Below are 22,157 nucleotides of genomic sequence, written 5' to 3' on the forward strand. Positions count from 1 at the left end.
AGATAGATAGATAGATAGATAGATAGTTAGTTAAATTATTTAACTATTAAATTTTTTATTTTAAAGATGTGGGGTACAATTCAGGGTTAGGTATACAAATGTTCATTATGCAGGTACCCTTGTTGATGAGGTGTTGTTGTTGTTGTTGATGCCCCCCCATCCCCTGGCAGTTTCCTTCAACTGCCAATCCCACCACCCTCCCCTGGCAGTTTCCCACTCCTGCCAATCCCTTTCTTATAGTATGATAATTGTTCAAGATTTGCTTATGAGTAAAAAACATATGGTACTCTGTTCTTTGTTTCTGTGATAGATCACTTAGTACAATAGACTCTAAATCCATCCAAGTTGCTGCAAAGTCCATATATTTGTCATTCTTTATGGCTGCATAATATTCCATTGTGTATATGTACCACATTTTTTTAATCCAGTCCAACTTCGATGAGCAGCCTGGTTGGTTCCATGTTTTTGCTCTTGTGAATAGAGCTGCAACAAACGTGTGTGCGGGTGTCTTTTTTGTAGAATAACTTGAGTTCCTCTGGGTATCCCCCCCAATAGGGGGATGCTGGGTCATATGGAAGGTCACTTTCTAGTTCTTTTAAAAATCGCTACACTGTCTTCCAAAGAGGTTGCAATAGTTTGCATTCCTTCCAGCAACCTAGAAGCATTCCTTTTTCTCCACATCCTCTCCATCATCTGTTGTTGTTTGTTTTATTAATGGTGGCCAAAGAATAAATATATTTAACCAGAAAAATAAAAGCAAAGATAGGATATTGCATTACTATTGTATTTTTGTAATTTACAGGTCCTATAGTAATTACATAAAATGTAAATCCAATGCTAGCTTATCCTAAGTCTACTGGCAAATGCATTAATTTGTATAGATTCTTTGAACCCATATTTTACTTATGTCTATGTTAAATTTACGTTGTAAAACTTTGGAAAACAAAATGACTTTCTATACTTTACAGTATGGTTGATATTTTTAAAAATATGTTCTGATATTTGTTACAGTATTTCTTATTTTTATCAATAAGAAATATTTCTTAAATATAAGTACTTACAAATATTATGAATACTTCTTAAATATTATCTTTATAATAAACATTTAGCATATTTTACTCAAAGGGTGCTGTTTTCTTCTGTTCTCTTGTTGAAAAATTGTATTGCAGAAACTTAGAAAACAAAGAAGAAAATTAAAATTATTATAATCATACATCCTAAAAATAACTACTATTAATATCTTTGTGTATATCTTTTTTAATTTCAGTGTGGGTTTGCTTACAATCCTAAGGCTATCTTTTTCTTGCTTTAGGCCATAAGGGAAGAAATAGATGGACTCCAGGAAGAGCTAGACATAGTTATCAACCTGGGTTCTGAACTCATTGCCGCATGTGGGGAGCCTGACAAACCCATTGTCAAGAAGAGTATAGATGAGGTACAACTGACTTATTTTCCACTCTTCCCACAATGCTTTTTTTAGTTAACTAAAATGTATAGTCAAAAATTTAAACTGTGGCACTCAAAGAGTTCTAACATTTATATTATAGTTAAATTCAGCATGGGATTCTCTAAATAAGGCTTGGAAAGACCGAGTTGACAAACTTGAGGAGGCAATGCAGGCTGCTGTTCAGTACCAGGATGGACTGCAGGTAAGGGGATTACAGCGTCTGTACTGGTCTTAGCTGGGAGGAGGAATTACACTAATTGATGTCTACATATTGGCACCACCCCAAGACCGCAAGTGCATATGCCATTGTGGGCAACTCTATTCCTGCAGTTGCTTCAAGTACTTCAGTTTATGTTTTGTCTTTCGAAGACATTTCTGACCTTTCAGATACATATGGATATATGTACTCATCTAAACACATTTTTATACACACATTCAGTGAAATTTACTTTGAAGAGAAATATTTTAATGTGTTTCTTAAGTGAAAGTAAATGCTCCCACACAGTATGTTTCATAAATGGCTCAGCACCAGACAGAGAAATGGAACTGAATCTGAATCCTGTTCTAAGTTGAGTGGAATAAGATGAAAGGAGTAAACACTATCTAAAAATATCACTAAGTTTAACTAAAGTCAGAAGTAAAGAAATATGATTTGAAGCCAGTGTTCTCCGTGTACGAAAATAGATTTGTATTAGGTCATAATCTGGTGTGTAAAAGCGTTTTCTTCTTTTCCATATACATAATTCCTTTTAATCATTGTTTTTGACATCTCTTAAGCGTTCTCATTCAGGTCATTAACCATTTATACCTTTCTATTTTTAATGTTAAAAATTCTTTTGTCAGCTGTGGCCAACTCAGGGATATTTCTCTCCTTACCTTCCTTGACTTTCTTTCATTTCTTAACTAGCTGGCAGGAGTTTAATCTTTCATCCCTCTTACCATATGGAAAAAGCCTTTCTAAGTATTTCCATAACACTAAGTGAATATTATTTTTAAAGCTCAGATGAGAACATCTTTTCCTTTTTCATTATGCCACTCCATTTCTATATTTGTAAAAATAAATATCACAGCTAGGCTGTATGCCAGCCTAAAGTTTTTTGAACTTTGGAAATATATGAAAAAATGTAATGCAAATAACACTTTATTATAATTCTCCCCCCGCCCTTTTTTTTCTTTAACCAAAGTGATCCTTTATTAGTTAGGTGTCAGTGGCCAGTAACTAAATGGGGCTCCAGCCCTCTATCTGTGAGGCCAGGTCACTAGTAAGTCATTGAGTTGTGCTGTCTGCATGGCAAGAGGTGGCCCTGCCCCCACATGCAGCCATTTAGAAAGTCACAGGCAAGACACCATGACTTGTGCAGTCTCATATCTCTACCAAAAAGACAAGGGCTGTCATAAGTCCTGTTGGTCACGTGTTAAGAGCATCATCTGTGGACGAAGGGCCGCTTGATTTATTCAGTAGCTATAGCTCACTGTAGCTAGTTTTCGAAGGCTCCAGATGCTCCAGAGTTTTCTAGGTTTGGTTTTAAAGTAAAATATAGTTTATTTCCCAAGTTGCCGGTTAAGCGTTTTGTCAGGGGTGGTTAATGATAACTTAAAAATCCAAGATCTTTTTCCCCCCAACTTTATGACCTGCCAACTTCATTAAAGTGCAAAACAATTGTGTTATGTATTCAGTACTCAACTAAATGAGTTGAGCCTTTTGGACTGTTTATATTACCTAAAAAGAACAAGAAAAACGAGATTCTGAAGTCTGTGTTACAATTTGGAATACTAGTCATAATGATAATCATTTATATATATATAGGATTTTAATGCCAATCTCAATAATAAATAAGAGTTTGCTTGAGCCAGATATTTTGCTCAAGTGCTAAACCATAATTTCTTTCTTTTTGAAATAAGCAGATAGGTTAGAATCTTTTTCTTTCAATATATTTATGCAGAATGCCTTTCAGGCAGTCACAATAGAATAGTGACTTTTATTTCATGTGATTGAATTTCAAAAAATCTTTTTCAAATTAACTTTTTTGAAAGTTCTTAATAATCTAAAAATTGATTAAGAATTTATTTTTGCCAACTTGGATGCAGGCTTAGAGCTTATATCTGCTACATATTGGGACAAATGTTTCACTGTCTTGCTGTTTTTACTTAGTGAGGTGTACCATGTAGATTTTTTAATAAGATAGGCTCATTCATAATATGTTTTGAGATTTATTACTGTATTTTTCTATAATACTTGAGATATTGCAGCAATTTCAAATGTACTATTTTAACAACATGCACTAATGTGTCTTTCAGGCAATATTTGATTGGGTAGATATTGCAGGTGGCAAATTAGCTTCCATGTCTCCAATTGGAACAGATCTCGAAACTGTCAAGCAGCAAATTGAAGAGCTAAAGGTATGTGTTGGGGCTGACTAGTTTATCAAAGACTTCCTTGCTTTTTTAAGTTCTTTGTTCACAGAGCACCTTACAAACATTTATTATTTTTACCTAATTGACCTTTGAGAGTTCAGTCATGAAGCTAGTTTAATATATGTAGTGCCTACACATAATAAGCAGTGTGTAAGTGCTCATTTCATAAAGGAATAAAATAGTAGTTGTTTTCTTTTCATTAAGTTAATAACTGTTCATTATAGAAAAATCAGAAAACACAAATAAACCAAAAGGAGAAAACAATTTTTTTGAAGTTAACTAAAACATTGTATATGTCAAAGCCAACATACCAAGTGCTTGCTATACCTTATTATGTTTTAATTGTTATTTTTGTGTTTTGAAAAAAAGTTAAGGGATTGCTTGGCTGTTAATTATTTACTATTACATACTAAAATATTTTATAGAGATATTTTATGAGGGAACCTTTTTGTTGTCAAAGCCAAGATTATTAATTATATCAGTGACTTAGAAAGCAGCTGGAGAGAAGAATGTTATTCTATGAGAGCAGTATGCGAGGCATAGAAATAATTAAATATTAATGAGCACTGCAGAGCTATAGAAAACATTATGCATGTATTTTAAAGTCAGAACTATTACTTTGAGTTTATTAAGACTTTTTTTGGGGTTTCATATATGTCACTATACATTTAACTTTCTTCTTCCTCTAATTTCAAGTCTCTTTTTAAATATATTATAATTAGACATTGGAATAAGTTCAGCTTTGAAATTTAATTTTTTATTGTAGAGAACAAAAATGAAATGTCAAATTTATAAATAGAAGCATGTTTCCATCAGAAAATATTGAATAAAGAGAAAAGATTTCCCTTATTTTTTTTGTCAATAATTCTTTCGTTGGTAAGCTTTATGTTAGATTTTAATTTTTCTTGACCTTCCCCGATGGGAAGTGTGAATTAGAATAAAGCTCTAACCCTTAGAATTTTTTGTTTGAAGTTATTGATTTTTAGAATATTTACACTGCTTTTCTCTTTTTTAAAATAGCAATTTAAGTCAGAGGCCTACCAACAACAGATAGAAATGGAAAGACTGAACCACCAAGCAGAGCTTTTGCTGAAGAAAGTAACGGAAGAGAGTGACAAACATACTGTTCAAGACCCGCTAATGGAACTGAAATTGATATGGGATAGCCTGGATGAGAGAATTATCAACAGACAGGTAAATACCAAGACTTTTGTTACGATATTATAAATTTTGTAATTCAAATATTAATGTAAAATAATTATTAAAAAATAAAGCTATAATTCTTCCTGCTTCCCACATACCATTTTTTAACTAAAACGACATCAAACTTGCGATGTAGAGTAGGATGATTGAGACTTCATTGGCTGTGCTTACCGACTTATGCAACATGAAAGAATTGATTTTTTGTTCTTGTTCTATAAATATATGTCATTCATGATACCAAATGAATCCATAGGTTTTCTTCCTCTCCACTTTCTGTAGCATAAGCTGGAGGGTGCTCTGTTGGCATTGGGTCAGTTTCAGCATGCCCTGGATGAGCTCCTGACTTGGCTGACCCACACCGAGGGCTTGTTGAGTGAACAGAAACCTGTTGGAGGAGACCCTAAAGCCATTGAAATTGAACTAGCCAAGCATCATGTACGTAGCTATTATTGCATATTTTGTTTCTTCTCTGTGCATGTCTAGTGTTGGCAGAATTTTGGGGGCATGTTTCTTATGTGTGTTTCAAGTGTATGGTTTTGATGCAAGTTCACATTTGACACTTATAACTTAAGGTTAAACTATTTAAAATACACTTCTTAAAAGATTGTGATTAAAATATTTTTCTCATTGTTCAAAGCAATTATTACCAAATACAGCAAGAATGGGAAGTCTACTTTTATACCAGGATCATGCTGTTTTGGTTACTTACAGTCTTGAGGTAGAATTTGAAGTTGCGTAATGTGATGCCTCTAGCTTTGTTCTTTTTGTGTAGGATTGATTTGGCCATTCTGGCTCTTTTTTTGGTTCCATATGAATTTTAGGATTGTTTATTCTAATTCTGTGAAAAAGAACATTGGTAGTTTGATAGGGATTGCATTGAATGTATAGATTACTTTCGGTCATTTTAAAAATGTTGATTCTTCCAGTCCATGAGCATGAATGTTTTTCCATTTGTTTGTGTCCTCTACAATTGTTTCATCAGTGTTTTATAGTTCTCCTTGTAGAGGTCTTTCATCTTCTTGATTAAATATATTGTGATGCATTTTAGCTTTTTTGACCTCTAATGTAAATGGAATTGAGTTCTTGATTTGATTCTCAGCTTGGTTGCTATTAGTGTCAAGCAGTGCTACTGATTTGTGTGTTTTCATTTTATATCCTGAGATTACTGAATTCATTTATCTAGTCCGGATGTTTTTTGGAGAAGTCTTTAGGATTCTCTAAGTATAAGATCATATTGTTGGCAAACAGAGATAGTTTGATTTCTTCTTTTCCAATTTGGATATGCTTTATTTCTTTCTCATGCCTGATTGCTCTTGCTTGGACTTCCAATACTATGTTGGATAAGAGTGACGAAAGTGGGCATCTTTGCCTTGTTCCAGTTCTTAGGGGAATGCATTCAACTTTTCTCCATTCAGTGTGATATTGGCTGTGGGTTTGTTGTATGTGGCTTTTATTGTTTTAAGGAATGTTCCTTCTGTGCCTGTTTTTCTGAGGATTTGTATCAAGAAGGGATGATGGATTTTATCAAATGCTTTTTCTGCATCTCTCGAAATGATCATATGATTTTTGTTTTAAATTCTGTTTATGTGATGGATCACATTTATTGACATGCATATTTTGAACCACCTTTGCATCCCTGGGATAAAACCCACTTGATCATGGTGGGTTTTATTTTTTATGTGCTGTTGAATTCAGTTTGCTAGTATATTGTGGAGAATTTTTATGTCTAAGTTCATCAGGGATATTGGTCTATAGTTTTCTTTTTTTCTTGTGTCTTTTCCTGGCTTTGGTATTAGGGTGATACTGGCTTTGTAGAATGAGTTAGGGATAATTCATTCCCTTGTCTTCAGTCTTATGAAATAGCTTCTGTAAAATTCGTACCAATCCTTCTTTGAAAGTCTGATCGATTTTGGCTGTCAGATCCTGGATTTTTTTGTTGGGAGATATTTAGTCAGTTTCAATCTTGCTACTTGTTGGTCTCCTTCAGGGTTTGTGTTTCTTCCTGATTCAAGGTTGGGGACTGTATGTTTCCAAAAATTTATCCATTTCCTCTAGATTTTCTAGTTTGTTTGCATAGAGGTGTTTATAATAATGTCAAATGATCTTTTGTATTTCCGTGATATTTATTGTAATGTCTCCATTTTTGTTTCTGGTTGAGCTAATTTGAATGTTCTCTCTTTATTTCCAAATTAATCTAGCAAGTGGTCTGTCAGTTTTGTTTATCTTTTCAAAGAAGCAACCTTTTGTTTTGTTGAGCCTTTATATTTTTTATTTCAATTTCATTTAGTTCTGTTTTGAACAGAACTTCATTATTTCTTTTCTTCTGCTAGTTTTAGATTTCGTTTGTTCATGTTTTTCTAGTTCCTTGAGGTCTGATATTAGATTATTAAAATGTGATCTTTCAGTTTTGTTGTTTTTAAATATAGACCTTAAGTACTATAAATTTTCCTTTGAGCATGTCTTTGGCTGTATCCTAGAAGTTTTGATAACTTGTGTCATTGTTATCATTTAAACACAATATACATCAGTGATAGGAACTGAGAGTAATATAGTTGAGGTGAAAAATGAGGCAATCTGATCCAGTCATTTTGGTGTGAGATTGGTGGAGAGCTTTTAATTCTATTTGCCTACCTTTAGGTAGTTAGAAAGGCCTTCTTTTCTTTTTTCCTTCCATTTCTCAAAGAGGAAAAGTAAGCGATCTTAGAATTCCCAGGAGGATTGCTGCAGGAAGGGAGAGAATGTTTTCATCCCTCTCCTTCTTTTTCCTCCTACTACTAGGCTCCGACTTTGTAGTGGGACATAGTCTATTTAGAATGATTAATTTTATAGAATTATCTTTTATATTTTAACCACAAGAATATTTAACTCTTTCATTTTGAGAGCAATTCCTATGGTTAACATATCAAAGTACATGCTTTCTATAAAGATAACTTCTTACTCAGTTGATTTTATAGCCTTTGAAAAACACTCCCTCACCAGATGCCTCAGAAAATGAGTGAATACAATTATAAACAGTGATCTCAGATGGGGTTACTGCTGTTTGCTGAAAATCCTCCTTGGTCTGGATTTCTCTCCAGATGTGTGATGTCTTACACAGGGTGAGAGATGATGTTCTTGTCAACCCTGAGTCAATGAGTACAGGGTAGGATTATGACCAACTTTTACTAATTAGTAGAAGGAAGTTTCTTCTGGTTCCCAAAAATGTAAGCATAGTCTTCTTGAAGGGAATCTATGACTGAGACTATACTTGTTCTTTAAGGTGCAAATCTTTCTCGTATAAGAAATTTTTTTTTTTTTTTAAGTTTTGGGATTGCTTTCTGCATTTACCACTTTTTCCCCATTTTAGTGGATTTAGGCATATTAATCTCTCCTTGAATTCCATTGTGTAAAAGGAAGCCATTATTTGCTGGGATCTGTAGTAAGCAGTAAGTAGAAAATATGTGTATTTTCTACTAAACGAATAGCTGAACTATGGAATGCCGGGCTTAAGTGTCCCTATTATACAGTGAAATCTCTTATTCACTTCGTGTTAGGGTCTTCCAAGATTCCTTTCAACTTAGTCAATTTGGGGACCCTTCCAATGAGAGAAGATAAAGGAATATTCTATGGTTTGTCTGGGTTTTTTTTTTTCTCACTTTCAGAATGCTAATTGTAAAAATATAGTGCTGCATATCTTAGACATGATAATTTTATACTTGAAAGTGGATGCGTAGGAATAAAAATATCTTAATTTCTTGAGACATGAGAATTAAGTTTAATTAAAATTAGCTTGAATCAAATAAGAAACTTTAGACCGTTTTCATTATAATGGCCAGATATTTAGTGTCATCAATTGCAAGGTCATTCTGATGAGAATAACTAGCAAAGTATTCTCATACAATCATTTCAGGGTATATCGGTAGATTAAAGCTATATCCAGGAAGACTGCAAAGCTAAGGGACAGGAAATTTATCATTTAAAAACTTAATATTAAAACTGTATGCATTTGATGTTTTTGTTTCGGAATGTTTTATAATCAAAACATAAAACAATCACATTAAATGTTATGCGAGCATGTTATACACTAACAAACTTAGTGTTTGTTATCTTAATGCTATTTTCAGGTGCTCCAAAATGATGTATTAGCCCATCAGTCCACAGTGGAAGCTGTTAATAAAGCAGGAAATGATCTAATTGAATCAAGTGCGGGAGAAGAAGCAAGCAACCTCCAGAACAAGCTAGAGGTTTTAAATCAACGCTGGCAAAACATTTTGGAAAAAACAGAGCAAAGGAAGCAGCAGCTGGATGGTGCCTTGCGCCAGGTGAATAAGAGAATACATTCTGAAACTCTCTATAGCATTCAAGGCCACAGAAGCATGGAATTCTTTCATTAGTTCACAGCCCCCTGTTTAATTGTTACACCTTAAGCAGAGGAGTAAAAATAAGTTGGATAAAGAGCAGAGCAGAAGAGAATGCGGCTCTCTAGTTCTTAGTATAATACTCTTATCTACTAGAGGTCTCCTGATGAAAGAAGGCAAGACAGATCTAGTAGTACCTGGCTGTTCTTAAGAATGCCCAGAGACGCTTAGCAGGCTGGGATTGTTTGAACCTTATTTTGTGCTAGAAACTGACAGAGGGTATGGCCCCAACTTAAAATTCCCTATTACTTCAGGCCAAAGGGTTCCATGGTGAAATTGAGGATTTGCAGCAGTGGCTGACCGACACGGAGCGTCATCTTTTGGCATCCAAACCCCTGGGAGGTTTACCAGAAACAGCCAAGGAACAGCTTAATGTCCATATGGTAAGTACAGAATTTCCTACAGTTCTAGCCTTAGATTCACAAACTGACCAATGTGTGGGGCCTGGTGATACATAAATCATGGGAGAGAACTTTAAAGGACATTCAGTTTTATGGCAGAAATCACTATGTATACATGCCAGAAACAACAACATTTATTAATTAAAATTTTAAAGGGAAAACCCAACCTTTATTTCAAAGATACTGTGCCAGTGTATGAAAAGAGTTTGTAGAATTCTAGACATTTGTTGGAAGCAACCCTTCCCCCCAAAGATGATAAGCTTGTACAGGTATTAATATAACATTGTATAAATTGCAATCTGCTGTGCCTTGCAGTGTACAGAAAAATCTCCAAAATAATCAAAATTGACTTAAAATCATTGTTAGAAGTATGGTATTCTCTCCCAGTATCATGGAAGACTGGAAAATATGTTCTTGTTCTGTTTTAAGAAAGCTGCTTTTCACAGGTGTGGGTGCTGGTACTGTTAAAGCCCAGACCAAAAACTATGTGTATCCCCCAAAGCTATTGAAATTAAAAGAAAGAAAGAGAGAGAGAGAGAGAGAGAGAGAGAGAGAGGAAGGAAGGAAAGAAGGAAGGAAGGAAGGAAGGAAGGAAGGAAGGAAGGAAGGAAGGAAGGAAGGAAGGAAGGAAGGAAAGAAAGAAAGCTACTTGTTTGTTTTAATGGTGATAGAGCACTCTCTTTCACTTCACATCTACACTATACAGGGGAGACGAGGAGGCTGCTGTTTAACTGTCCAGGGTGGAACACTGTGCCTGGGGGCCCTTCCCACCCAGATCCCGTGGCCCTGTCACCTAGAAAGAGAAAGGGAAAAATAATGAAATTTGAAACCCAGACTTTCTTTTGTAGAAATAGGACTGACACATTAATTACCTTTGAATTATTGACATTTTGTATTTATATTCCATTTTAATTCAGCTCTAAAAGTTCTAAATCAAAACAGCGGTTCAGATTTTGAAAACTATTTCCTCTCATTTTTACACTTACGAATTTGTATCAGAATTTTTTTTTTTATTTTCAAATACTGATAATTAGTATCTTGGGAAATAAAAGTGGAAGTAGAGATTTGTCAAGAGAAGCAGGCCATTCATACCTCATCAACAAGGGTGCCTGCATAATGAACATTTGTGTACCTAACCCTGAATTGTACCTCGCATCTTTAAGATAAAAAGTTTATAAAAAAGAAAAGAAAAGAAATGGGCCATTGCACATCAAAATTTGCAGTGTTTAGCAGACACCTAGCATTGTTATAAAATCTTAAAACTGTACTTATTTGGAAATAGTTTTGAATTTGGTGATTTGAAAAGGAAATAACCATCTTGTAGATGCTGTAAAGAAATAGAATATGACAGTAGGTAACTTCACATTCATTTCACAATTGCCATAAACAGTTTAAATAAGTCTTATTAATTCAGTGTAGAATTTTCTAGAAATCACTAAGGTATATTTATTGTTTTAGAAAATTATTTCATGTGTGGTTTTTTTTGTTGTTTTTGTTTTTGGTTTTTTTTGAGTTGGAGTCTCACTCTGTCGCCCAGACTGGAGCGCAGTGGCACGCTCTCGGCCACCACAGCCTTGACCTCCTGGGCTCCAGCAATCCTTCAACCTCAGCCTTCCAAGTAGCTGGAACTACAGGCGCGCACTACCACACCCAGCTAATTTTTTGATTTATTGTAGAGATGTCTCACCAAGTTGCCCAGGCGGGTCTTGAACCCACGGGCTCAGGCAAATCCACTCACCTCAGCCTCCCAAAGCACAGGATTACAGGTTGAGCCACCAAATCCGGCTTCATGTGTGGTTTTTATTGTTGTTATTATTGGTGGTGGTGGTGGTGGTGGTAGTTTCTGGTGCAACAAGAGATTCTTTTGTTAAACTGATAAAGTAATTGACTAATTGATAACTTGAGAGTGCTTATCTTCCTTTGCCATAAAACCAGAGTGACTTCAGGGCAGTTTTCTGCTTTCCAGGAAATACTTACTTAGCTTTTACAGTGTCCAGTAATTTAATGCTTGGAATTATTCTCTAAAAACATATGTTTTTTAAAATGTTAATTTAGAATGCAAGTAAGAACTTGAAATCAAAGAACTTATCTTTGGAATACTTTACTTTCAGAAATATATTACATATTATCTTGGTTTGGATGGGCTATTTAAAATTAATTTATCACCTCTATAATTTTAACAGGCTATAGAAATTCTGTGAGTTAAAGAATTCTGAAGAGTTACTGATATTTGTGATACTGTTTCAGAGATGTTCTTTTGATTTGGTTGTGCTAGAAATGAAGAAAAATTCAAAACCCACAATATTACAATTTCCCAAGTTTCTAACTATATATAAAAGCTTTGCTTTAGGGATAGGAAGCTCTTAGTAAATGATGTTCTAAATATGTTTAGAAAGTGTTATTTTTTAAAGAGTTAAGAAATTACAAAGTTTAGAGTTGATGAGAATAGAATGTTTTAATAGTGTTAGTGATAATGACTGCAAAACCTTGTGAATATATTTTTAAAAAACTGAATTGTACAGTTTAAAATGGTGACTTATGTTATATGAACTGCATTTCAGTTTTTAAAAAATATTTTTAAAAAAGTTGAAAATATTAAAAAATTCTAAAAGTTAGTGAAGCATAGAATATATAATTTTCAATAGGAACTATGATTTGATCCACATTGCAATTGAATGAATAGAACATAACTGGTCTTAATTTTTTAAATAAAGTATAACTTATTTCAGTGATCTTAAATTTTGAATTTGTTTAAGTAATGTTTTCTTATATTCTCTGTAGAAGAAAGATATATACTACATTCAAGTTGGAAGTTTTGAAAATGTTATAAATAAGAATAATATTCATGGTACCACTAGTTTGGCTTTTGTAATTCTAGATCTGAGTAATCAACTTAAATGTCTTACCATACTGGTTCTTTACTTTCTGTTCATTGCGTGTTTTCTGAGTACAGAATTAAATTATACTAATAAAATATTACAGTCACTGTATCACAGGATAAAGAGGGACTTATGAGAGCCCCTCATTTCACAAAGAAAGAAATTGAGGCTCAGAGAGGTTAAATTACTTACCCAAGGTCACAGAGCTGATTAGTTACTGTACAGTGAAGACTTTCTTGACAGCATTTAAAACTACTGCTTCAAACCTTAGCATGCTAGAATGGATTTATAATGATAGCACCATTTCTGAGATTTCTCAGTAGACAAGGTATTAGCTATAGATTTAGGTGTTAATTCAATATAGTGAAAAGTTTAAATGTGTCAGGGTCGCTCTGGATGCCAAAGAAAGATGAATATATGATGAAGGACTTGGGATTGATGACCTGGAAAAATAGAACTCTCAGATTTTATTCTCTTAAAAGTGTTAAAACTTGGGGGTATCTCAATTTAGGAAGTCTGTGCTGCCTTTGATGCTAAAGAAGAAACATATAAGAGTCTGATGCAGAAAGGCCAGCAGATGCTTGCAAGATGTCCTGAATCTGCAGAGACAAATATTGACCAAGACATAAATAACTTGAAGGAAAAATGGGAATCAGTAGAAACCAAACTCAACGAAAGGAAAGTATGTGCTTTGATTAAATATAATAGAATCAGTGTTTTCATTGTTTTATTTAATGGACTTGTCTTATTTCAGAGTTGAATGAACTCAGAATAGAACTTTTAATGATTCGTGGTTTGTTTTTTTGTAGACATTTGGAGGTTTCATGGGGTTCGTTGAAAATAGTATTCTAGTTTAACATGAGAACAGAGTTAGGGCTATATTCAATACAGAAAAAGATAGGGCAACCCTTTTGGGTCCCTTCCCACTGTGGGAGCTTTTCTGTCCTCTCAATAAATTCTGCTTTCAAAAAAAAAAAAAAAAAGAAAAACATAAATCATAGATCAAGTGTTAGATATATTTTTAAATGTTGCGAACCACTCAAATTCTGGGTCATTAAATAAGTCTAGTCTAATTTGTTTAATTAAACAAAAGACTGTATGTAGGGAGGAAGGAGAGGGTGAGAGCTAAGAGTGAGATGATTGCTTATATTTTATAAGCACTTAATTTAAAAATCCATTAGAAGAGATTAAAATTTATGCTAAATTATGAATATGTTTTGGTCACTTTTTTTAAAACCCAAGAATAACAGTCTAAGAAATCTCAATATTATTATTGAATGCTATAGAATAACAATAGGCTAGAACACTAGATTAGATTAGATTGCATGCTATCACTGATAGAGCTTAAAGCATATTTCATAGTATTTTTACCTCCAAAATTAATTGTATGAATGTCAGTTTTTCTTCTTTCAGAGTCTATTTAGTAATTGTGTTCACTGTTAATTGCCAAAAAGCACAATTTAGTGGCTATTAAAATTTTTTTAGGTGTAGTGAGATGCTTCTTACTAGACTTAAAGGGATTTGTTTGTCAGTCTCTTAGCAAAGCCCCATTACATTTATAAGATATTTAGTTAACACAGATATTCATAAATAAAGTGTAGGTTGGAAAGGAATCTGCCAGAAAATGGTTAAACTGAAACAAGCGAAATAATCAAAACCCTTAAATATCAAATACTAAATAATCTGTCTTTGCAGACTAAACTGGAAGAGGCCCTCAGCTTGGCAATGGAGTTCCACAATTCTCTCCAAGACTTCATCAACTGGCTTACACAGGCTGAACAGACCCTAAATGTGGCTTCTCGGCCAAGTCTTATCTTGGACACAGTCTTGTTTCAAATCGATGAACACAAGGTATATAACGACGCAAATGGAGAGCATCTTCCTTTCTGTTTTAATGTCAAAAGCATGCATTTGGTAGTTTCAGAACTTTCTTTTGTCCTTTAAAACATTTCCACCTTTATGATACTGAAAGGATTTTTAAGATGGAGCTATTTTCACTAGCTTCTAGTTATGCACTTTTTTTTTTTTTTATTTTTTTTTGGTTAAGGTCTTTGCCAACGAAGTAAATTCTCATCGTGAGCAGATAATAGAGCTGGACAAAACTGGAACCCACCTGAAATATTTTAGTCAGAAACAAGATGTTGTCCTAATTAAGAATCTACTTATCAGTGTCCAAAGTCGATGGGAAAAAGTGGTTCAACGGTTAGTAGAAAGAGGAAGATCTTTGGATGATGCAAGGAAGAGAGCCAAGCAGGTAATAATCCTTTATAAAAATACTCTGAACTTGGCAATAAATCAGGTCTGGCTGCTGAAATATATGTTATTAAAGTTCTTTTATTGCAGGCTATATTTGCTGTAACAATCATGGCACAGAGCCAGAGCGGTTATTTCCCAAGAGGGCTGTGGCCTAAGTTTGTTTATTTTTAAATTTTTTTTGAGTTAGGTCTTGCTCTGTCACCAAGGCTGGAGTGCAGTAACGCTGTCATAGCTCACTGTAGCCTCAAAGTCCTGGGTTCCAGTGATCTTTCCGCCGCAACCTCCATCATAGCTGCTACTATAGACATGAGCCACCATGCCTGGCTAATTTTTTTTTTTTTTTAGAGATGGAGTCTCACCATGTTCTCCAGGCTGTTCCAAACTCCTGACCTCAAGTGATCCAACTCTTCCAAAATGCTTCCAGAATGCTGGGATGATAGGCATGAGTCACAGTACCTGATTGTGTGGCCTAAGTTTGAATGTTGATGTTGTTCTTTGACCTGGCAATCACTTCAGGCCCTGGGAACTAATCTTGAAAAAACTGATTATGGCTTGACTTTATAGAAAGGTCATTATCATTAAGGCCCCAAAAGAAGCTCAGAATTTTTGTTACCGCATTTATTTTTCCTTTGTTCTTTCAACTTCTACTCTCATACTCAGAGTAAGGTGTCATACTTTATTGTTTTGCTACCTTTTGTTTAGTTCCTATGCCAGACTTTCTTTACAAACTACCAGAGCTGAGAGCCAGACACAGAACAAGCCCCTTTCTTTCCCCACACCCTGCAGCTTTCTGTGGAGTCATATTCTGTATCTGAGTTGGTCAGCATGCTCCACCTCTCGATACTTGTTGACAAACTTTCATTTCTTCTCTAATATTTTGGCATAGCTCCATCTCACTTTGCAATTAATTGTTAAAATCTTTTGGGACTGCTTTTTTAAGCTAGAAAATCTCATAAGTTTTATGAAGAGCTTTTCTTTGTTCCTTTACCTATTATTAACATTCCACTCTAGACTAAACACAGAGAAGAGGTAATATTATGCATCTATTTGTATCATTGTGCTCCATGAAAGAGAGCGACATACACACTTTGCTTGATATGTATCTTTTAATTTTTAATTTTTTATTTTTTTGAGTTTGAGTCTCACTCTTTGTCACCCAGGCTGGAGTGCAGTGGCATGCTCACAGCCATTGCAGTCTTGACCTGCTGAACTCAGACGATCCTTCCATCTCAGCCGACATATATCTTTTTTTAAAAAATTCTTCGAGTTTTACTAGAAACTTAGTGCAACATTGCAGCAGGATTTTGCAATTACTCTTTTTGCCCCATTCAGCTGCATTCCTCTAGCCTTGGTATTGCACTCCATTGTTTTGGAGAGCTAGGCTCAGTTGAGTGATACAAAAAGTTGTCATGGGAGTCAAGTATTTCTATTGTTAAAGCTATTAGTGTACATGTTTAAAGGCTTTAGAAATGAAGAATTGCATTGTTAGAGGATTACACTCCATATATCCCTTTTTGAGTGGGAGGTATGAAGTGTTCAGTGTTACCAGTGAGTCACTGGGATAGAATCAGGATCCAATGTTTCATTAAGACAGAACTACTTCCAAGCCTGACATTTTTCTCTCCACATCATGTGGCACAATGCCATCTGTAGTCCAGGCATTTCTTGAGTTTTGAACATCTAATTTATAAAGGTTTCTTGGATGCTAATAGCGAGTTGCTCACCCTTTTCCTCCTTTCTCTATTTAACTGACTTTATTTTCTCAGTTTGCTTAATTAACTTTATAAATATGTTCTGTTTATAGTGAAATGTGTAGCATTTTCTCTGTGTGGCTTAAAAATCGTTTTGAAAGCAAGATCAACCTTGGAACCTCTGGGTTTTTATGTCCGAGCTTACCATGCTACTGTGATTTCCTGTATTAATCGGAGTCACATTACTTAACACCTTGTCTAGCTGTTTCTTTAGTTTATTTCTTACTCTAATTTCTCAGTTTTGGGCTCAGATATTGATTATAGTTTTCCAGCCTTGGCAATTCCTGTGCCAATTCTGGCCTCTACTGTTTAAATTGATTAGAGATGTGAGAGGGATATGCCATGCCAGGAGGGCAGGTTTGCAACCAGATAAGCTCTAGTGGGCTCTTGCATCTTTGTGATTCTGTCCTTAATCTGCTGTTACTGTTAAATGTCTTTTTGTTATTTCATTTTTGATATGCTTTGGTATGCACCAAACTTTATTTTGATTACTTAATTTTTTGTTGTGTATCTACTACATAACACTTAAGTTTATTGTGAGAAATACTTCATGATCAATTTTACAATTACATAAAAAATAGTACCCACTGGCCATTCATAGTAAACAGAAAAGAAACTGTGACGGAAATTAAGTATGTATAGCACCAGAATATTTGTAAGGTCCTAGATGCCAAAGAGAATAATATTTTGTTAGAACTCAAGTATTGTGACTGCTCACACATATAAAATCAATATGTGAGGCATAGGCATTAATTTGAGAATTTTGATAGCAGCAATAAAGATATTGGAATATCTTTCCATTAAATAGGAATGTAATAGCTTCTTTTTACTCTTGCTGCTTTTAAAAACCATCTTACTAGCTTTATCCTTTGCCCAGCCCTTTTTGTTCCTTTGGTAACGCAGGAATTAAAGACCTTAGGAGTAAACCCAGATCTTCAAGAGATAGCAGTGGACCAAATGAGGAAAAAACAATTTTTTTCTGAGCATTTATGTTAATTTTTGAGCATAAAGACAAGGCGAAAGTTCTTTCTGGATCTTTCTAACTGTGTCTAGTCTCCTTTCTACTTTTGTTAGAGCTTATGTGTTGAGGAGTTATAAGGAAGTGACCATGGGGTACAACCACAAATGCCAAGCATTATCTATTTGCTGATGAAAGCATTATTTTTTTCTTCTTTGGCAAACATTTTGAATCAATAAGTTTACTGTTTTCATTAATACTAATCTCTGTTTAAAAAATATTCTAGATTCTAAATATAATGTGCTTGAAAATTTTCGGGAGCCAGACATGATGGCTCATGGCCTGTAATCCCAGCACTTTGGGAGACAGAGACGAGAGAATGCCTGAGACCACAGGTTAAAGACCAGCCTGGGGAACTTGGCGAGAACTCATCTCTACAAAAATTAATCAGCTGGGTGTGGTGTCAAGTGCCTGTAGTTCCAACTACATGGAAGGCTGAAGCAGAAGGATGACCTGAGCCCAGCAGTTCGAGGTTTCACACTCTAGCCTAGGCAAAAGAGTGAGACTGACTCAAAAAAAAGAAAAGGAAGTTTTAAGACAAAGATGTGAATTTCTTTTACAGTTTCATGAAGCTTGGAGTAAACTTATGGAGTGGCTAGAAGAGTCAGAAAAGTCTTTGGACTCTGAACTGGAAATTGCCAATGATCCCGACAAAATAAAAACACAACTTACACAACATAAGGTAGGTATATAAGTGAGAAAAATATGTTGTCTCATATATATCAGATCACTTTGAAATTCTTATTTGATCATGTTTTATTTATCACTAGAGAAAAAAGTCTGTCCAATGTGCATTTGCATTAAATTTAAAACCAATTGCCCTCATGCTGGTCAGGTTGCAATGTCTTTGCTCTCTAGCGACCATTTTATTAAGGATTCCAGAGTTAATTGTTAAAAGAAAAACATACAAAATTAAAACTGGAAGTCCTCTTCGATCTGAAACATATAAAGGATTTGAAGTGGTTTGAATATTGGCATTTCAATTTTTCATGACAACTGTCTTGTAATTTCTTTCACAGACCAAATACCACCTTGAAGTAATTCTGTTGTAAAAAGCAATATAGATTTTGCAGTATAGATTCTTTTTAACACTGGAGTGAGAAAAAGTGATTGCCCCTACGTAAATTGATATTTTATTGTGTTTGTGCATGTATAAAATTCACCCCAACCTCAAAGACACATAGTCAATGACTTATTTGTATAGTCTAGGAAAACACTTAGAAAATGATTTTTTAAAAAATATTTTTCTACCTTTGATATCCCTTCCACCTGGCATTCAAGAGCATTGCTTCCCACCCTACTCAACTCTTTTGAATTTGGTCTTTTCTGTAATTCTATTTGTATAGAATTAGAATGCTATAATTCTAATTCTACCAGCCATCAGGGTAAGGAAGTGGGCAAAAGGTGAATGGTTCCTGCAGTTTTGCAACTTTAGCCGTCTACGTATAAATCATTGCTTGAAACATTTTAAAAGCTGGAAAAAATGGGGTGATGTAAAATTTACCATCATCACAAGATTCTGGCCATCATTTCCACACAGGTTGGTCACTTCCATGGTGGGGGAGTATCTAACCTCAGGGTGTCATGAGTAGAGGATGATGGAGGAAGCATGTTGAGATTCTGTTGTTTGACTGGATGAGGGCTAACAAAGGGCGTATACTGCTGCACCCTCTGCCTGTGAGTTGCCACAGCCAATATTGAAAGCATATGACTGCAAACAGAGCATTTCATCCTTCCCTTCTGATGGAAAAGTGAACTTGAATATGGATGTTGTATCATACAGTCTCATAAAAGAATATTGCATATTAAAGTTAGAAAATCCTAGAAATAAGAATGTGAAAAGAATACTTACCCTGTTAGAATCTCTGTTTTTTCCTAGTGTGACCTGTTGCCAAAGTTGCTGTTTCTCTAAGATGTGCATTCAAAGTGGTTCATTAAACCAATTTTAAGTCTTTCCTGTTCATCATTTGGGTGCTTTTGTCTTTAAAAAGCTTTCATCTATCTTGTGTCCAGCTACAGCACTAATTATGTATATGCCATGTGAGGAAAGGCCTTGTCAGTACCATAATTCTAAACACCATCATTTGGTTTAGAATAACATGAAAAATAACATTTACAGATAACAAACTGTAGAAATGGGGTGATACTGTAAGTGCGTTGTTATTCCTTAAAAATTTCCAGATGTACTTGTGTCCTGTGATCAGACAAAATAATTAACTTAGTCATATTAAAACATTTAAAGTGTTTAGCTTTTAAAGGCAACAAATACTTATTAGGTAACTATAAGTCTGAGATTATTTTAAACAATTATATATTTGCGTAGCATTTTACCATCTGGGGTGATTCTCATGTGCTGCCAGGACTGAGAATTACTGCATGGTTTCCATGATGTTTTATGAGATCATAAGCTGCCCGTTAAGTTGACCTTTCTCTCTTATCGCCCCTGAGATTGTATTTTCAATAGCAGTTGTCTCATTCTTTTCTACTCATTCTATTAAATACTTGTAAATACTTAAAATATACTTACAAAATACACGTGTAAGGTGACAGTGAGAGGCCTACAAGAATAATGTCTTTGCTCTATGAAAGCTTATCAGTGAATTATGTAGAAAGAATCTACAGATTTTCCTTGACTTGCGACTGGTTTACATCACAATAAACCCATCAGAAATTGACAATGTCACAAGTGCAAGTCACACTTACATTTAATATGCCTAACCTACTGCATATCATAGCTTAGCCTGGCCTGCCATAAGCATGCTCAGAACATTTATGTTAGCCTACAGCCGGGCAAAATCGTCTAACACAAAGCCTATTTTTATAATAAAGTGTTGAATCTCTCATGTAATTTACTGAATACTGTACTGAAGTATGGATTCTACCAAATGTCTATGGCTTTTGCCCCATTTTATGTCAAAAAATCATAAGTTGGGCCATCCTAAGTCAGGAACTGTTTATAATTCATCTCCATTTATTAGTGATGCCTCTTTTAATGCTTCTTGCCTATGTGATTATTAGTCCCAAGTAGAAATGCACATTGTTTTCTTGTTAAATATGTAGGAGTTTCAGAAATCACTTGGAGCCAAGCATTCTGTCTATGACACCACCAACAGAACTGGTCGGTCTTTGAAGGAGAAAACCTCCCTGGCTGATGACAACCTGAAACTAGATGACATGCTGAGTGAACTCAGAGACAAGTGGGATACTATATGTGGAAAATCTGTGGAAAGGTAAAATGTTCTTTAAGGCAGTTTGGTTACTCCTTAGATCTCTTTCAGAAACACAGTAGTGGTGCTTCACAGGGCCATGTTAGGAGCCTTCAATACCGCCTTTGCCTGGGGAACTTCTGTTTGTCCTAAATATCTCATTCATACAGCACTTGCACTGAGAAGGCTTTGCTGTTCATTCTTTATTTTAACTATGCATTATAATAAAAATGATATTCTCCGAGCCTCTGTGTACCCACAGCTTCTGGCTGGTCTTCCCAGGTCTGCTTTTATCCCTCCTTTATCTTAATTTTTTTTCTTTAATATGAGTATGATCTTGTTATTTCCCTTTTCATACCCTTTGGGGGCTTACTACTGGGCATGAAATGAAACACAGGTATCTTACCATGACGTGCAAGATACTACTGACCTGGGCCTGGCTTCACCTTCTAACTCCCATCCCTTTCTGGTCTCCCTCTTTCTCATTATACTTCCGTGAGAATGCAGTACCTATTTCAAAAATTTTAAGTGTTTAAGTAAGTACAGGAGTAGTAGAAGAGCTCAAGTATCTTGTAAATGTTCTCAGATTTTTTATTGATTATTCTGTGTTTGGAAGGAAATATGAACTATTTAAATTAGCCTTAATTCCTTCGGTCAGTATCAAGATTTAAAAGATTATATTCTGTTCCAGAGAACTCACAATAAGTTTTTGTTGTGTTTTTTTTTTTAAATCTCAAATTTTCCAGTCTCAAGAGTTTATGTACTTTTTACGGTGTCACATAAATCATTTCATTTATGATATTTTTAAAAAGACAGAATTGTAGTCATGACAAACAGATCAGTGAATGCCAGGGCTTTGAGATGGGGGCAGGGTGTGACTAGAAAGAGGTGGCCTAGGGAGAGTTTGGGGATGATGGAACTTTTCTGTATTTTGATTATGGTGATGGTTACATGAATGTATATGTTAGTTAAAATTTAGAGAACTGTATACCCAAAAAAAGTCAAGTTTACTGTCTGAAAATTTAAACCAAGTTTAAAAAATTAAGGCTTATTTTTATTTTTTAAAAAACCCCCAAAATTGAAGGATCAGTGATTTCCAAAGGTGATGATAAGAGAATTTTCCTGGAACAGATGCCGCGTATCTAAGGAATAAAAAATAACATTTGAGAAAAGAATTGTTATTT

The 22,157-nt window shown here is 34.7% G+C and overlaps 1 protein-coding gene across 5 annotated transcripts in view; it reads left to right on the forward strand.

The window, feature by feature from the left end:
- LOC103254375 (dystonin) overlaps positions 1-22,157 on the forward strand; it is a 133,534-nt gene that overhangs the window by 83,152 nt on the left and 28,225 nt on the right. For all 5 annotated transcript variants that reach the window (XM_021709718.1, XM_008052466.1, XM_008052468.2 and 2 more), the window contains 12 exons: positions 1,313-1,435; positions 1,548-1,649; positions 3,746-3,847; positions 4,883-5,056; positions 5,345-5,500; positions 9,169-9,366; positions 9,717-9,845; positions 13,254-13,424; positions 14,438-14,593; positions 14,790-14,996; positions 18,330-18,449; positions 20,828-20,997. In XM_021709718.1, coding sequence (XP_021565393.1) covers positions 1,313-1,435; positions 1,548-1,649; positions 3,746-3,847; positions 4,883-5,056; positions 5,345-5,500; positions 9,169-9,366; positions 9,717-9,845; positions 13,254-13,424; positions 14,438-14,593; positions 14,790-14,996; positions 18,330-18,449; positions 20,828-20,997 — 1,808 coding nt within the window. The remainder of the gene's footprint in view (positions 1-1,312; positions 1,436-1,547; positions 1,650-3,745; positions 3,848-4,882; positions 5,057-5,344; positions 5,501-9,168; positions 9,367-9,716; positions 9,846-13,253; positions 13,425-14,437; positions 14,594-14,789; positions 14,997-18,329; positions 18,450-20,827; positions 20,998-22,157) is intronic.

This window comes from Carlito syrichta, unplaced genomic scaffold (genome assembly GCF_000164805.1).
Source record: "Carlito syrichta isolate Samal-C Ts95f unplaced genomic scaffold, Tarsius_syrichta-2.0.1 Scaffold277477, whole genome shotgun sequence".
In the NCBI taxonomy this organism is placed as follows: Eukaryota; Metazoa; Chordata; class Mammalia; order Primates; family Tarsiidae; genus Carlito; species Carlito syrichta.